At 41.9% G+C, this 18,744-nt stretch overlaps 1 protein-coding gene across 8 annotated transcripts in view; it reads right to left on the bottom strand.

Annotated features, from left to right (window-relative positions):
* Positions 1–18,744, bottom strand: part of AMPD3 (adenosine monophosphate deaminase 3) — a 48,716-nt gene that overhangs the window by 14,647 nt on the left and 15,325 nt on the right. For all 8 annotated transcript variants that reach the window (XM_074955040.1, XM_074955037.1, XM_074955042.1 and 5 more), the window contains exons 5-11: positions 17,302–17,521; positions 14,452–14,581; positions 5,188–5,382; positions 4,756–4,887; positions 3,496–3,659; positions 1,704–1,830; positions 649–812 (exon numbers count right to left, since the gene is read on the bottom strand). In XM_074955040.1, the coding sequence (XP_074811141.1) occupies positions 649–812; positions 1,704–1,830; positions 3,496–3,659; positions 4,756–4,887; positions 5,188–5,382; positions 14,452–14,581; positions 17,302–17,521 (1,132 nt within the window). The remainder of the gene's footprint in view (positions 1–648; positions 813–1,703; positions 1,831–3,495; positions 3,660–4,755; positions 4,888–5,187; positions 5,383–14,451; positions 14,582–17,301; positions 17,522–18,744) is intronic.

The raw sequence follows: 18,744 nt of genomic DNA, 5'->3' as shown, positions 1-18,744 counted from the left end.
GAATTTGGTTAGTTGGTCCTTTTACTACACTTGTGGTTCATTAAGAATATTTAATCAATTGGCTACATATTAATCAACAATTAGGGTTTCCTGTATCTTTGATAAAGGGCTGTTGTTTAGTCAAAATTTCAATGTTTTTATTTTAATACAATACAGTATCTCTGAAATACTTGGTGGTAATAATTTACAATACAGGTAGAGTGGAAAATACACAGAGAACCATACTACAGAACAAGAAAAGTACTGACAAACTTATGGTACTGCTCCACAGAGGAGCTGTCTGGAGCACCCTAAACTCAGAAATACACCCGGAATAAAGGCAAGGTGAGCCACAGAGAGCCAACTGTGTTTTTAAATATAGATTTTTCAGTTGAAACAAATACTTACATTTTTTGTTGGTAGAGGTAAGTGTGAGTGCCATAATTTAAGTTATAGTATTTATCTGTCACCTAACAATCCCAGACACAATCCTAAATATTTTATTTGGACTTCAAAACTGGACCTAAAAATGTTCTTAGTTTTAAAATAACAAAATCAAAACTGCGCATAAAATTTAGACTGTGTCCAAGACGATTATTTTAATCTTCTCTACCCCATCTTTCCACCAAAGGTAAACACAGAATGGTATGGAGGAAAATTACTACTTACTTTCTAAGGTTGTTGAGCACCATGATGTTGGCGTACATGTAATACAAATAATAACTATATGGAGGATTCTTTTCACTGGTCCAGATGTCAGGGTTAGGACTTCTGTTAGAGAACATGTGGTCGGTATGTTTAGACTCATCATCAACACTGTCAAAGCCAGTCACCTATGAAAAGGGATTCATAGGAACCTTTTTTTTTTTTTTGATAAGCAAGTTTCAGAACTATCAACTCTAGTTTTATTAGAATATTAAAATAGCCACCTCCACCTGTAAGTACTTGCCCTCCTTCAGTCAGCAATCCTGCAACTCTGCTATTCTAGAGCATTGTTCCAAGATGCACAGGATGCAGAAGGCAGTTCTTCTGTGATGTGTGTCATAACAACTGAAGCAGCAATTCTACTCCATGGCTAGAACATTTGCTGGAAACTTTGGAATTGATCAGCTGCAGCTTTCAAAATTAAACTAATGTAATTATACAGCTTTACATAATCCAAATTGGTATTAACATTTTGTGCGTATTTTATTAAAGCTGAATCATCAATTTAGTAGTCCTTTCTCAACATGAAGGCAACTAGCTGGACAAATTAAGAGCATGAGGTGATATGGACATATTAACAAGCACAATTAGTATTTTTCTTTGATTTTTGATGGACCACTATGGAGGTCTTTATTGTTTAAGGAACTGAGTTTCCCCCCCCCCCCCAAAGAACTTTTAATTCTGCAGGGAGCCAGCAAAAGGGGCTTTTGTGGTGCTTACCAGAGCTTGTTCTTGTTCTCTGCACTAGCATGAATGTAGATTCACTACTCTCTTCTACAGGTAGGACTATTGGAAGGAGCCCTGTGCTGCTTCCAGGTTAAATAAATGGCGGTTGCTTGTCAATATGTTCTTACCCAGGCATATGAGTGTTTAAAAAACAACATTAACAGCCTTCACAGGAGGGTTTTTAATAATAATGTCTGTGGCTTTCACAATCTCCCCTGATACAGAAACTAAAAATCTAATTGTGAAGAGAGGATCCATTTCGACTAAGACACAGAAAAGCCATACATACTTACATATTTGAGGAAGAGGTGCAGCTCCCTGTGATCTGTGGGATTGACGGTTGCCTCAAACAGAGGTAAGAAGATGTTCTCTAACATTTTCCCAAAACTAGCCAGAAGATTTTTTGACCTAAATATGTCACTGAAAGAAGCAGATATACAACTGTAACTACTTTTCATTAGTCAGACAACTTTTTTCCTCCCTGACATACTCAGAAAACATTTTAGGGTCAGATTCAGATCTCCAAAGCATTTATCACATGGTTGGTGCTACACAAATATATATTTTGGGACCAGGGTAATGTTCCCTCTAATTTTTGACAGGCTGTGTGCGCAAAAAATTTCTTCTGTGCAAATTTTTGTGCGTGTGGTGTTTCGCCGTGTGCACGGGGTTTAGGATCTGTGTGCGCACGCGCACGCACACGCGCACAGCTTAGAGGGAACAGTGGACCAGGGCTGTCTTTTTTTTCCTTCTTTGTTGTGTGTCTGTACAGCACCTAACACAATGGGGTCCTAGATGCTACTGCATTAGAAATAATAAATACACGTGTCAATAATAATAATAAATATCAGAGGGGTAGCCATGTTAGTCTGTATCCACAAAAACAATGAGGAGTCTGGTGGCACCTTAAAGACTAACAGATTTATTTGGGCATAAACTTTTTTGGGTAAAAAGCCCACTTCTTCAGATGCATGGAGTGAAAATTACAGAGGCAGGCATAAATATACTGACACATGAAGAGAAGGGAGTTTGGTTCACAGCTTGTAAGGTAACTCCTTTTTTTTTTTTTACCCAAAAAAGCTTATGCCCAAATAAATCTGTTAGTCTTTAAGGTGCCACCAGACTCCTTGTTGTTTTAATAATAATAAAAATTAAAAATGTTACTGCCACGTATCAATCCTGAGAAATGTCTCAATTGTGAGAGCAAGTAACCCATTTCCTTAAAGTAATCCAGGCACTGAAAGTGGAAAGGAGAGGTAATTGTGTGATTCAGTTTTCCAAATGAAGCTATTGCAAAGAAAAGTAAAACGTTCTGTCTCTTGGCAATACTGAAGTTTCTCTTTTGATAGTCCCAGTTTGCATGACTAATGCAATGGTCATCCCCTGATTTAGAATGTTGTGCAGGAAAGTTAAAGGAGAAGAACTCTCTCCCCAATGAGCAATAGGCCCAGGGGTAGCTGTGCTATGCTGACAACTCCTCATATTATTTTTCCAGCTGCCTAAATTCAAAACATGCACTTCAGCCACCATCTACTATGACAAATATCCATGGCAGAACTCATTAGTTACAGCATACATCATTTAGTATAGTAGTCCCTAAGGATGCTGAAAGATGCTGAAAACTGATATTGATTTAATTTTGCAATTTATAGTTTTAGTTGAAGTACCATGTTAATTGAATTGATTAGTCATGATCTTGCAGAAAACTCTCTGCCACTAAAAGTTTGGAAAGCATTTCCCCCTCCTTATGCAGCATTTCTGGAATCAGATTCTGACTGTTTCAGCAATCAAAACTGTACGTGACATTTTGACCTGCTTTTGACAAATGTTTTTTTCAACATTAAAAAAAAAATGTAATTTGAGTTAAATGCTTATAAATATTTTTGGAGGAAGTCACTAGTTTTGAAAAGCTTGAAGCAGAATAAACTTTTAGTCCCACAAAGGAAGCCTGCAGCATTGAGTTAGCCATGCACTTAGACTTTTTTTTAAATAAAAATAAGTACAGGACAGTTGATAAAGCAGCTAAGGGGATATTAGAGGAGAAAATGTATCTGTTCTCATTACCAATAACTCCTGCTTACTTACTAAATTCTGGGAACCTGAATCACCCAGCGTATGTTGGGTGAATAAACCTTGTGTTCAATGAACCATGTTGCCAAATTCTGCCATTCATCTGGAGACCGCCCATAAATGGATAACCGAGGTTCCATATACTGGTATTTATTTTCTTCTAGTTCACGAGCTACTTCCTATTGGAGAACAACTCATTAATGTTTGCTTATGTAAGGACACAACGTATCATGCACATTTAGTGTTTTTGTCTACCACACTTTTTTTCCTCAGACCTGCTTTACAATGGAATGCAGCTGAACAGAGTCTGGCAACTGTTAAACATAAAAGGAATCTCTTGTCATTCCTGCTAAACTATCCCATTTAGAATGCAGGAAGGGCTGTCATTTAGTGGCTAACTTTGAAATCTTTAAAACAGTGTGGAATTAAATGCAACCTTTGGCTTCAGAGGGCCTACCCTGTGCCTTGTGGAGTCACTTACACCACTCTATACTACATGTAATCAGAATGATAGCATTTTGCACTCCCTTTACACTGTTGTAAATGACTACACAGTGTACAGGACAGTGGAGAATCAGGCCCAGAATCTGTATGTCAATTGCCTCCTAAAAAAGTTATGCCATTAGTTGTAGTCAAACAACTGTGTAGGTGTGGAAGGAAACTGAGTAATGCATATGCAGGAGGCCTCTCCTCCACACTATTTTGTTGCAAGAGTGCTTTTGCAGCAATTGTGTATGTATACCATTCCTAGCTCCCCAGTCTTTAATTTCTAGTGCTGAGGGCTCCCTATCATGTTCTGGGCCACAATGTTCTACTACTGGTTGCTTCCCATTAATTTGTAACTGCACAAGACTGAGGAGGCTTGGAACAGCCCAGGCTCCCCTGCAAGTCGGAGCATGTACAATTATACAGGAAACAGTAAGCAGTGATTGGCTCAGCAGAGGTCTCAGTCTGGTAACTTGGTACAGCAGCCTGAAGCCTTTGGGAATCTCCAAACCACTGTACATACTGTAAATTACTTCTACAAAATACTGTGCCAGTACAGCTAGAGAGATACAAATAAGGGGCATCACTTACTATGGGGCAAGGTAGGCAATCCTCATCCCCGCAACTCTTCATAGGTATATATGCTCCATTATGTCATTCTCTCTCTCTCACACACACACACACGTACGTTGCAGGATATGTAATCACCATTTCTATACGCTTACACAACTTCCTCTCTCCCTTCCAGAATTTTTCTGATAGGATATCCCTGGTACAAGTCTTATTTACCTTGACCATACGAGCAAAGTATTCACCACCAAGGTAGTTCTCAGTTTTCAGGTACAAGTCCCTTAGCTCACTGGCACCAACTGGATTGTACTTGGAGTTAAATTTATCAAACCGATGAAATGTTTGGCGACCCTGAAGGAAAAAAACATCTCAGTAGAGGTATCCAGATAGCAGTGGTTAAGAACTACCTAACCGTTTTCTACTAAGATTGTTTTCTAACCACAAAACTGTTAGGAAAGAAACAGCCTACGAAAATCCTTGTTTACAACATACTGACAAATAATTTAAGCACTGTTTTTTTGGGTATCTATTTTTTTAAGTATCATTCAACAGATGCAGCAAAAAACTCTTTCCCTTCCCTTCTCCCCAAGCAGTTTGCACTAACAGAGAGCTGGTTATTCTCTATTTTATTTGTTGAGGGAATAGACTTACAGCATGGACATCTAAAGAGTCTACAGTGAGGTCATAAGGATCCATGTGAAGGCTCTCAAACACTTGTTTTAAAGTCATCTTCTTGCCTTCTTTCTCTGCAACAATCCGATTTGACTCTGTTTTGTAAGTGCGCTTAATAAACTTCAGCAAATGTTTCTGATTCATGCAGGCAGCAGCATGGATATGAGTATCAACCTGAAATAAAAAACAGATTACTCTTGTTTAGCAGACAGTACATGGCCTTTATCTATCCAAGTCATACATTATATGACAATGAAATTATAAAAATGTTACACAATATTTCTCTTTAGGAATCAGATGGCATGGGATATTACATCCCTCAAAATATTTCAGCTCCTGGGTCCCAAGGGGCGAGGGAGAGGGGGGAAGGGTTACATTAAATTTACATAGTGCTCAGTGAGTATTTTTTTTTAAGGATAGTCTGTTTTTCCACAGTTTTAAACTAGAACATAAAAACCACTGATAGATTAAACTAAAGAGAGCTAATAAAAAACCTGGAACTCTTAGGACAACATCCTGCCCTGCATCCCCAATGGAGAAGAAGTTGAGTAACATAGATGATCTCTATGTTACACAGATGATCTCTTTCCAGGACTAAATAGAATCCTTCCCCTCACGCTGCAAAGTGGGAGCGTTCTGTGCAGTCTCCAGCATACTGCAGCCAGTACAGTGCTGTAATCCTTCACTGTGGTGTGTAGAATAGCTGCTGGATCTGTGTAGTTGCACATGTCCTCTTTCCTCATCTGTTCCGCTCCTGCACCATCCCAGACTCTGTTGTGTGCTTCACTTGTGCGATCTCTTCCTTCCATGCAGTGGAATGACAGTTCTACTGTTGTCTAGGATCTTCACAGTCTCAGCAGATCTTGGTATGAGATGGGATTTGACCCGTAACTGACATTAAGAAAATGGCTTCACCTTTTGAAGAAGACCCATTTTGTAGTTTATATACCACCATGTTATTGGATCCATTTATGAATCACTGACATCTTTGAGCAGACTACTAACGTAACTTCTCCCCTTGTATCCCTGGACAGGAATTGGCTACAGTCTCCTCTGAAAGAGCAAGTGATGCTAGTGCTGATATAAGTACTTCAAAGGGGTGGAATAGTAGTGGGCTCGGAGCTCTATGAACCCACCAGCAGAGCTGCACTTCATTAACAAAGTGGCAGAGTTGCTGTTCCGGAATTGCACTTGGTGTGAACCTGCATGAGAAATTCTGGTTGATTCAATCCAAATTTCCCCTGGTGGCTTGTGAGGAGGTGTCAATCCCACACCAGCCCAGCTGGGGTGAAGGTGGTGTGGAAGGGGTCAATTAACCCTACAGGCTGCAGCTGGGGGGAGAGTCAGGCTTGGCTGATAAGCACTAATTGAAGATGAAGCCCAGCTGGTCAGGAGCAGGCTGGGCTTGTATAAAGCCATGAGATTGAGTGCAGAAGGGGGTTGTAGAGAGAGAATCAGTTGTCCTCTAGGTACAGGAAGGTGAGTAGGAAGAAATCCAAGAAGGAGCAAAAGCTATGGGATCCTGTCTGTGATAGAAGAGGTTTACCCAGAGGTATTGTGGGAATGAAAGCCCGTGGGAGGTAAACATACCTAGCTGCCACCTCTTCCATCAGCATAGGTAATGTCTGCCCTGGAGCACAATAGTGGCTCAGCAGCTGAGCTACTGTAGCATTTTAAGTGTAGACATGCCCTAAGTTAAGTGTAGAGCTGTGTAGTATCTATGCATATACTCTGACAGGCATAATGATGTAAGTAACAAAGCTATTTTTACTGCTTTAATACAGTGGTGTGTGTTTGTGCATTTAGCTGTGTATTCTAGACCTCTCTGAATAGAACTAACTTTCTGCTGTATGTTGCATCACCTCAGGTACTCACATGAAGTAACCACCTAGTTGAATAGTGATCAGTACATGGCACACTTAGGGCCAATTGCCATCCAGCTTCTTTAATTGCCCTATTATTTCCTGGCACATCCATTTGCACACGAACACACACACACACACACCCCATCTCCATGCACAAGCTGATTGTTTGTTTATTTATGCAAATACAACATCTGTATGTGCAGACTGCCTGTGGGCAGGCCAGGCTGGTGTATGTATGTGTGCACCATGGCTCATGCTGGAAGGCTTGCAGAAGAGATGTATTGTAAGGGGAGCCCTGCTGGGGTTCACTCATCCCTAGGGCATCCCCTTGGGGCTAGGTCTGGGGAACAGCTATCATGCTGTATAGTGTCCCCTTCTGTTGCTCACTTGCCCTGCAGGCCCTCTTGCTCTCCAGGATTCTCTGTGATTCAGCCCTCCAGCTAGGCCGCTATATAGTCGCCCTCTCCATCCTGCTTCTGGGGTATCAAAGTCCCTCTGGACCAGCTATCTGCCTCGTATCTCTAACGATCCTATGCCACTTCCCACCTGCTACTTCAGGTTCGAGCCCAGGGACCTACAATCAGCAGGCAAGGTCTACACAGTCTCAACCTTTGTTGCTCTTTCTGTGGGAAGCACTGCCTACATCAAGAGTCAGGTCAGCATAGCTATTTCTCTCAGGGACACAAGGTCATAGTGTAGACTAGCCCTTACAGATGCTCAGGGTGTTGAAAGATTTTGATTCTAGACATAGGCATCATGTTCACTGTCAACAGTCTCCTGACCAATGAAATACTAGAGACTAGTTGGTTTGGCTGATTCACTGAGTGCCTCAGGTACAGTTAATAGATACAGTATGTGACCTAACTTCCAGGGAAAACAGTTATTAAACATAAAATCCAAGCTTTAGTAAACCTGAGTAGAATGCAACTCCCAGATGCTGTAGAACCAGAGGAGACTCCACCTCTTGTAATTCATAAACCTTGTAGACCACCATTCCCTCCTTTTCAACCCAAAATGAACACACCTTTGAAGGAAAAGATTGGAAGCTTATTTACTTGCTGTCAAAGATCAAGTGACCGATCAGCAACTGCAGCTTCTTTAAGGTCACTCTACTCATGAAACAATTTTTTTCCCCTCTCAACAATACAGGGGTGATTCAAGAGGATCATGTAATGTCTCTAAAGCGTTCTCATTACTCTGCCACAGATTCCACCATATCTGAGCTAAGATCAGGAAGCTTATTCCCAAGGAAACATGACTCCACTCATTTTCTAAATGTATTAATTACCCAGTGGTGTGATCTCTTTCCTGGCACCTCTGTCATTCTTTCTGCCAGAGTACTCCAGATTCTCTGGCTACCTCCCTGAAATATACCCAATAAATTTTTACCTCCATGAGTGTGGCAAACTGACAACAACAAAAATTATTTGACGAGTATAATGCGGTACTGAGCTTCTGGAATGTACTTAGAAAAGTGATCTGTATGCTGTACTGCATAACTTATTAGCACACATTTATGCACACTCACCATTCAAACACTGAAGATGAAAATCAACTTGGATAAACCAGCTAAAAATAGAAACCTGAGTATGTATCTGTGTCATCCTATATGATTTTGACTGGAGTTGTGCAAGAGTTTGTCTTTGAATGCAGCATAAAAAATTGTTTTGTAGTGCTGTGTGATCAACCCATCCCCCCCTTCCACAAATTTGTCTTTATTTAAAATTTCATCAAATAGCTATTTTTAACATAAGCCTATGAAAATGTAACTGTATACATTACTTTTCCATTATGAAAAGCATTTTTGGTCAAAAACGGGAGCCCATTTTCACTCAAATAGTGGTCTGTGTATGTATACAAAAAAATTTTTTGACTTCTTGATACAGTGCCCAAAGTGTGCTAAGGGTTCTATAGACAGATCTAACAAGTCCCTGCCCCAAAGACCTTTTACATTATACCTTAACTACATCACATACAGACAACAGAGAGAGGGAGAGATCCAATATAAGAGTGAGGCTTTTTCTTCTGATATGTCTTCCAGCCTTTCCCATTTGACCCTTTTTGGATCCGTTTCTTGTCATTTGCTCTGTCTCCAGACCTTGTCTCATGTCTCCTTTGGTATCTCCTAAACCTTTTCCTTTTGGTGAAGAGAGTCAGAAAACACTGAAATATGCCCAGTGGAAAGTTTCTTGGTTGTTTGTTCCATGAGAAGGAGCATGTAGCCCATGGTCTTCTTAATCTCACTACTTTAGTCAAATAAAGCACTAACCCTAATGATTTATGGAAGCTTCTGTTTGAACATGGACTACACCTCCTGTGAACTAAATGTCTCAACCAACAAAACCCACTTCCAACCCAAATGTTTCCTTTAGCCTTTCAATTCCAGTGTGCCACTGATCAAAGAACTGCAGCACTCCTATTGCCTTGCAGCCCTTCCTCTCAAAGAGCTGACTACTGAATTTGCAGTGATGGTTTTCCCCACAGGCCACCTCTCCTCCTCTTGTCACAGGACTGCCTCCAAACCCTTTTGACAACCCTCTGCCAGTGGAGCAGGGAGAATAAAATAGTAGCTCATCCCACCAACCAGACAGGATAGCTGCAGTTGTATATCCTCTTCATCCTTCATGGGTCCCCACGCATACCACATCCTGCTGCTCCCCTCACACCTAAATTCCTATGTCCACTTCCCTCATTCGACCTCCCATCGCTCCTCTTCCCTCCCACCTTTACCCTGGCCTCAGCAAACCATTTTACTCAGCTGACACGCCACGCACCCAGTCCCCCTCACTAGCCTGCCATCTTCCACTGATTTCCAGCCTACCCTCCCCATTCCTGAATTTTCAAAAAGTTACAAATGAAGGGATTAACTGTTTCTCTTCCTAATAAGTTTTTTCCTACACTGTTTGGCTTGAGTCTGTCGCAAAACCTTCTAAGTCATTAATAAAAGCAGTGTGTGAGATGGGGTAGTCTGCCCCCTTTAAGGTATTAGAGCCTAGTGGTCAGCCCACCCCATCATGTGATATTGCTCTTTAAGATTTTGAAAGGTATGATATATGTACACACAAGGATGTAGAAGATAAGGACGGAGAGGAAGCAACTCTGGGAATAAGTGATGCTTGGGTAGAAATCCCATCACTGTGTCTTTAAGGGCCCGGAGCCAGGAGCCTTGCTGAGAGGATGAGGCAAATTCCCCTCTCACCAAACCAACTGGGAATGAGCTGGGTGAAGGGGACCAGCATAAATGTTGCCTCCTCCCTCATAGCCGTAGAGACCAGTGGGAGAGGGCTCTTTCTGTCAAACAAACCCTCTGAGCCTGAGGACTAACAGGAGGGAAGGGATACCTAAGAAGAAGCTGGCTAAGGCCCTACTGGTGACTAAATTACAATCCTGCTCCAAGGAGGAGAGCTGAGGACTCCTGGGTTAAGGAGAGAGTTAATGTCTGCCTGAATTACCCAGCTCTCTGAGGAGGGCTGGGGTTGCTGCCTTAAGGAGAGACAGTGACTGTTTAACTGAAGTATACTCTCTTCCAGGAAGAGAGCGGGGAACTCCTGTTTTGAAAGAGAGAGAGAGAGAGCTGACCACAACTCCTACATGGACCCAGAGTGGGGCAACTAACACAGTAAGTTATACTTGGTAGAAAGACTTTAAAGAAAAAATCCCAGACCCCACACAAGGGGTACATGTCTTAAACCAGTTTAGTCTGGGTAACTGAGTGAAAGAACATGAGGGGGCCAGGTGTGCAATGATACTATGGGACTATGCTGGAGCCTGCACCCCATGACAAAGTTTATACAGATAGTCTTATGTGCGTATATCATATAACAACATTGTCACTGAGTTAAGTTGACGCTGTACATTTGGAACAGTTGATAAAATATAGTCGCAGGTGTCTTGAGCAGCCTATTGATGGTGATATGTCTTTCCAACACTTAAGCCAGTGAAACCGTCAGCTGTAAACTACTTGGCTTTCTGGATACATGCACTTTCTCTTGTAAACACTACTACCCTTCCTAGTAAGAGCTTCCTACTACTTCCTGTGAAGCCAATGGGACATCTAACATTAACTTCACCTAAAGCAGACCTTAGGATAGGATCCCACAAGCTGGTAGTATCCACAACTCCCACTGGAGGCCAATGAGAGATGAGGATGGCCAGCACTTTTTAGGATTGGGTCCATATTCACCAACTGTCTAATACAACAGGAAATGTGCAGTGTAAATAGATAAACAGAAGAATGCCACACCAGGCTCAAAAAACATAGTATATGGGAATTGCAATCCACAGGGGATTATAGAATTAAATAGAACCTGGTTTATATGGCTTAGTCCATTAACCCTCTTAACTGTGCTACAGCCTTATAACTGCTAAATAAGAAACGGGCAGCTGTGGAGACTTAAGAACTCAAGCAGAAGCAGCAGTGCGAGCTCCCCTTCTGCTCCCTCCAGAGCAGGGACACTCCCCTAGGGTGCACCAACCCTAATTTGGAAAGTCTACTTCTATGGGCTGCTTCAGTTTCTGTATCACCTCCGTCCTTGGATTTTCTGCTGAGATGGCCAAAAGAGGAATCACAGATGAGCAATATGTAGTACTGGTGTTGGCTGTCTTAGCTTTAGTGATGTGTATACAGATAAGCTGGGAGCTGTAAAAACCTCACCAACTTCTGGTCACTGCTAACCTTTGACACAATCAACCTAGCAATCTAGATATGAATGTCTCCATATCCCCTTACTAGTTCCCATAACCCTTCGCTTTGTCTTCCCTACATCCCTATGTCTTCCTTCAGAGGGCTGCAGCAGGTTGCAGAATCACCCCTAGAGTCTCAAATTCAAATGGTGTTTTAATATCATCCACATAATGGAAAAATCTCAGCTTAAATGAGGCCAGTGCTAGAATATTAGGCTTCTGGGACGTAAGGTCTGAGGTGCATTAGCAAAGCACGTAATAGGATTTGTTTAACATTGTTAAAGCTATACTTTTTTTCCCTAGCCACTAGTATTCGTGTCTCCCTCCAGGAGTATCAAGTTGATATACAAACTTTAGAATGAAAAAGACGTTCTTTAAGATTGAACAATATTGCTATTAGTTACCATAATTAACAACTTGGTTGGACTTGCTTACATTATGTAACCCTAGGACTGGAAGACTTAAGAGGAATGAAGTGCTCCCTCTGTTACTAAGGGAAAAAGCCAGCTGTGGCTAGCTTCATTAACACAAGTTACAACGTTGTTTACCCTTAATTCCACCTACTGAGTTTTGCTGCTTTGGTTGGGATTTACTCACATGAGTAAATATGAGACTATTATCATTACTTGTCTAGTGGATAGGGAGGAAGCTGTAAATGTGATATCTTGATTTTAGTCCCACATGACATTCTCACAGGCAAATTAGGGAAATGTGGTCTAGATGAAACTTCTATAAGGTGAGTGCATAATTGGTTGACAATTACTCTTTTAATATGATCTTTCAATGGCTCACTGTCAAACTGGAAGGATATATCAGGTGGGGTCTTGCAGAGGTATGTCCTGTATTTGGTACTAGTCAATATTTTCATTGATGACTTGGCTAATGCAGTGGAGAGTCCACTTATAAAATTTGAGGATGACTACTGAGCATATATACTGAACTTGAAAGATTATACTTTATTGCTTAGCACAGATCCATAACACTTTCTTACTGTTTGGCAGTAAACAGTCGACTCTATAAATACATCCAGGCTGTCTAAAAATACAACTGGCAATCTTTTTGAATTTAAAGGAGGGGATTTCCTCGCCTCGGACAGAAATCATCCCTATTTCTGTTTACTGATGATCCCTTGTTCAAACGTACTTGTGAACAGCACATTTATCTTTGAAATGCACCTGATTACATGAAGTGGCAGATACGCTTTGCTAGAGGCATAGTTCCTCAGTCATTCATTTAAGTGAATTCAACTGTAGGTCCCAAACCACCTCTCTGCATTTCAATATGCTTTCCTTCCTTGTACACCTTGACTACGCTAGCCACATTTGGACTTCAGTAGAACAGTATGAAATGAACATATTATGAAACTGGAGCAATGTTACTGCTATCTCCTTTTTTTTTCCAGGCTGGCTCATTTTCTTCTGCCATTAGCAGTCTTACACAGTAATGGGGTGTGTGCAATCTGTCAGCTGAGAAGATAAAAACTAGATCTGGACTTGCAAAGGGAGGGATTGGTGAAATGGTCTGTTCCAAACAGATAAATTCAGTTTATTCCAAGCATTAAATTTGTTCCTAAACTGTTAAAATTTTTCAGATTATCTATAATAAATCCATTCATGTCTTATGGCAGAACCAAAGTAGGACCTGGGGGAAAATGCTAAACTAAACTGTTATGAACCTAACTCCTAGTGACTTAACATGGAATTAGACCAGTGAACAGATCTCACAGCATTTAGGAAACCACAGCAAAAAGATAACAAGTATCGTTAGCTAGTACGACAATGAAACCTGTTTTTACTATCTTTCAGTTTAAGTGTATATTCAGTAGCTGCACTGAAGTAACCTCTTGCAGTATTTTTATGGCCAAATCCTGTACATGGATGTGCCCATATAGCTTCTGTTTAATTTATTAGATAATACCCTCCAGGTCACATTATGACAAGACTCCCATTAAAATCCATGAGATCAATATGCACATCTGAGGACACAGGGCACAATCCTTGGCCCCAGTTCTGGCTGCTTTGCGCTCCTGAGGTTGTGTCAGGCAGCTGGGAAGGTGTCCTAAAGGAGCAGCCAAGGATTCCCTCTGACACAGGGGAATTCTCCAGAGGGAAAAGCCAGCATAGTTGGTTCAATGCCCCAGCCCATCCTGCCCACACAGGGCTATGTTAGGGGCAGAGAGTACTGTGGAGGAAATGTGCCATGAGCAGGAGGGACCGGGGCAAAGTGCACATGACTCCATCAGATTATTAGCTGCCCTAAGTTACACCAAGAGCTGTTTCAGCTTCTGGTTAGCCCAGGATCAGGACAGTGGAAAGGTGGCATAGAACTCATTGCACCAAGTGGAATCTCAGTGAAGTTGAGCCCAGAGTTTGGCCTTCAGAGTTTTGAGTGTGTCACTTCCCTAGTGCAAGAAGGTTTCTGAGCTGAGGCTGCAATGGACCATCAATGAAGGGTTAAATTTATAAATAAAATGTGTGTGTGTTTGGTTTTTTTTGTTTTGTTTTTTAAAAAGCTAAACTATATTGGAATATTAACCTGTAATCTAAATGTTTAGTGTGTGTGGTATTTATACAGCATCCTATTCATTCCATCTATATTGCACACAGAGGTTTTAGTAAATGATATAGACTAAAGGAAGACAGCTGAAAATTCCATCACAAAGACTGTAGCATGCTAAAAACCCTTTAATACTTACCTTTCTCACGTTATAGAAGTCTCGATGGGGATTACTCTTCAGTTCTTTAAATTCAGACATTTCATTTAGCATCTCATGTAAACTGAATTTAGATTCTAAAAAGTTAAGTCGTCTGTGGCAATATGTTTTTCTGCAAAAGAGAGATGATGCTTTAATTACAATCAAACTACTCAGATTTTAAAGTTTTCAGAGTGTAAATTACTTTGAGTGAAACAGCATTAGATTTATCCATATTTTAAGGAGTCCCAGACGTGATTTATCAGAGATCTATAGATGAAAAGGGCAAGATATCATTATAAATCTTGATTTCTGTGGTTGCCAATTAGGCCCTAAATTTGATTTGATACCAAATATGAAGCCAGTTAATGAAACACTAACAGAATGTACCAGGAAGTTGTGGTTTTTTGTTGTTTTTAATAGCAAAGAACTACAAGGACACTGAAGGAATGTATCTGGCCACGATTTACCCCCTTTTTGCGTGTTATAATTTCACTTGTAATATTTTATCTCGGCACTGTGCCTCTGTGGAATTTCCAGTTCTTTCAGTTTGGTACATGACTGGGGGGGAAAGTACAAAAAAGTAAAATGTATTAGCTAACAAATGCTACCACTCAGACGCTAAATATCACCATCACATAAACAAACCACATTCTTACACAATGGAAGAAACCTGTAAACAAGACTATTAAAACATTGAAACGTAGGTTATTTTCAACCAGAATAGTTATATCTCAAGATATGATCTACTGTGAATGTGATTTAAGTTTTGGGTGCCTTTATAGATGGTATATGTATTTTTTCACTGTCTTTTGCTCCTTTTTGAGTCTTGTTCTTCTGTTTTTTCACTCTCTCAAAGTGCTGCACTTTCACCCTCTCTACTCCACTTTTTTATCTGTTCTCTGTTTACCACTGATGGTTTTTTCTCTGCACTATTTGTCAATCCTAATCTATGGTATTTCTATAGTGTGTCTCAGTTTAATATCTAGCCCTTGTGTAACCTCACTGCTAAGACAGTCCCCCTTATGGTCTTCAGGGCACAACTCCCCCTCCCTCCCCAACACCAACCCCCCCCACCACCCCCCCACACACATAGAGCAAGTATCTGTCTCCAAGGTCAGGGTAGTGGGGCTTTGACCCTGCAGCTAAAGAGCACTTTTGTTCTATCCCTTTCAGGGCATTGAAATTCAAAGGTACTCTGGAACAAAAATAAACATAACTCAAAGCCAGGGTCATCCCACAAACCTTCAGAGAGACCCTGCCAGTCTGGGCTTCCACAGATTCCCTTCCCAGGATCTGTTCATCCCTTCCTGGAGAGCTGATCCAGCAGGCAAGCAAACACCATCTCAGGACTGCACCCAGGCTTCTCTCCCAAAAGAACCAGAGCACTGTTCTTCTCCCTTGGCAGGCCTGAAATGGGCTAGGTCCTCTCCTCTTATCTACCCTCTCCACAGCTCAGGTTTGCTGCAAGTGTAGTGGAGCAGGGCCAACTGGGTCCACAAGCTTTTCTTAACCCCTTCCTACCAGGGAAGAGCCTGTCAGCCTCCTTAACTCCCTCACTGTCAGGGGGGCCCTCTCTGTTCCATGACACCTTCTCTTTTGCTACTCTTAGTCTTTCCTCAATGGAACACAAATCACATAGTGTTGTAGTCAGTGAATCCATGATGTCTGAGTCAATTTGACATTAAGCAGAACAAGTTTACCCTCTGTCAGAGGCCTGGGATAGTCAGGAATGTAGGTGAGGAGATTTAAGGTAGCAAGGGTTAAAGGCCAGTGCTCAGCCAACTGGAGCTTGTCATCCTGCGAGCAGCCTAAACTGGAATGGAGATAAGTGACCGCGAGGCAGGTGCCTGGAATGTTGAGATAGTTTCGTGTGGTTAAGCTAAGGGAAAGTTTATGCTGATAAAGTTACTATAAAGACTTTCTTGTGATTGGTTTCTGTTTAGGCTTTTCCACACTGATGCCCACCCCAGCCTGGTCTGAAGAAGTGAAAAGGCTCTGGAGAGCTTGCTCCTGTTTTCAGTTTGGTAAATGGGGGTTTCAACATACTCTAAAATTTAGCCCAAAGAAAGGGTTTGGACTGTTTCTCTCTCTGGCTTGCTTAAAGTGACAACATGTACCCTGCCAGAAGGAAGGGTTTAGAACTGGTCTTATTTTAATTTTTTACTACTCTGTGTATCTCAGAGAAGCTAGGCTAACTTGTCACTTGTGAAGGATTTGGCCTCCCTTAAAAGGAGAGGATCTAGGGCATGTGGTGGTTGTGAGGCAGGCAAATGGCTTGGTAGGATAACCCAGACTACTGCTCTGGCTCAGGGCCCAAGTCTGAGACTCCAGGGAGCAGTATTCACTGGAGTGCTGCTCTTTTCCTGATATTGGGGCACTGTGAGGCTAATGTGAGCTCAAGTGCGGTTATCCTCCCTCCTGACTGAAGACATAAGTACTGCATTTAATTTTTATTTTATTTTTTTTAACATCAAATGCACAAATCTTCATTATTCAACAAGAAAGCTGATATTCCAATTATACAGTACTGGTGACATGCAAAGTTCTGGTTCCCACATTTCTAAAGTTTCAGGTCAGATTTGGCCTGAAACGTGTTTTATGTAAACTCATTCATGCTTCATTATGCCTAGTACCCAGAGGCTAAAGTCACACCTTTAGAGGTATACTGCTTTCACTAGTTAGGTTTTTCTGTTCATTGTAAGGCATTTTTCACTGTATTTCCCCACCCATGGATGATAAGACACTCAGCAGATGTAAAGCAAATGCTTTGGACACAAGCAGTCTCACAAGAAATTGCTGCTGATCTGTATTATCAGCTCTCTGGAAAAGCATGGTAGTAAACATACATACGTTGGACCATCTGCAATGAGAGCAAGAACATGGCTGAGGTCAAGTGTGTAGGTCACCAGATCAGGATATGGCAGACTCCGTGGCTCATTGAGTTTCATCGTTTCTTTATTGTCATAAACAAAGAGAATGCCTCCTTGCATTTTGACAACATAATCCAAATTGCCCGGTGCATCGTCAAGGTTGTAAGGATTCTCTAGTTTTCCTGGGGGTGGATGGAAATCTGTGAAACAAGCTTGATGTCAGAATGATGTCAGAAGTAACCCATTTTGAAAGGTAAAATAGTTAAAGAAAGGAATTTATCTTGTTAGTTTCTGCTCTAAAAAGAAAGATTGATTCCAAATCCATCTTTCATCTATTAAAAGCATGTTGGTAGTTACTCTAAAGGACCTATAGTCATAGCACAGTTGGCTTTATTCTGACCAGCTTCATTAAAAATTAAATGCAGTTCTGATTATTATTTTTTAAAATAAGTTGGGCCTTACTAAATTCATGGTCCATTTTGGTAAATTTCACACTCTTGGGGTTTTTAAAATCTGAAATTTCACAGATTCAGATACTTAAATTTGAAATTTCATGGGACTGGGAGCTGGGGGGGGTTCGCAAGACTATTGTGGAGGTGGGTAATGCCGCCATTACTTCCTCGCTGCTGGTAGCTGAGGCACTGCCTTCAGAGCTGGGCAGCCATCGAGTGGCAGCTGCTGGCCGGGCACCCGGCTCTGAAGGCAGCAGCACAGAAGTAAGGGTGGCAATACCATACCATGCTACCTTGACTTCTGCACTGTTGCTGGAGGCAGTGCTGCCTTCACAGCTGGGCTCCTAGCTAGCAGCTGCAGGGCTTCCTGCAGCCAGGAGAGGTTGCCGGAGGTGGGTCTGACCCGGCCCCTGGAGCAGCCTGTGCTGGGGAAGAGGAAGTCACATCCCTCCCCTGCCCAGCCAGGACTAGCAGCTGGAGCCTGGTACATGGTAAGATCCCCTGGTTGGAGTGCCCCCTGCCCTGCCCCTCCCCAGCTCTGGGCCAGCGCTCGGGGTTAAAGAGGCCTTGGGTTGGCTGTCTGACCCTACAACAGCATTCTTCTCCCCGCCAGCCCCCGACCACGACACCCTGGGCAACTGGTCACCCACACGTACGGCCAGCCATACCCCCCAAAAGTGACAACCCCCCATACCATGCCACCCTCACTGTTGCCCTGCTGCTGTCAGTGGCACTGCCTTCACAGCTGGGTGCCCATCCAGTTCTTCCGCACTGCCTTCAGTACAGGTGGCAATACGTGAACCCCCTATAATAGCCAGATTTCATGGAGGAGACCAGATTTCACATTTCATTTTTCATGGCCGTGAATTTGATAGGACCCTATTTATAAGCTACTAAAGTTTCTATCATAATTCCAATACACTATTTTAAGTACTCTGATGCCATTTACAGTTGGACTCCAAATGCTATGC

This window comes from Natator depressus, chromosome 6 (assembly GCF_965152275.1).
Source record: "Natator depressus isolate rNatDep1 chromosome 6, rNatDep2.hap1, whole genome shotgun sequence".
Classification (NCBI taxonomy): Eukaryota; Metazoa; Chordata; order Testudines; family Cheloniidae; genus Natator; species Natator depressus.
The sequence above is the reverse complement of the archived record's forward strand: the minus strand, read 5'-3'. Positions and strand labels throughout refer to the sequence as shown.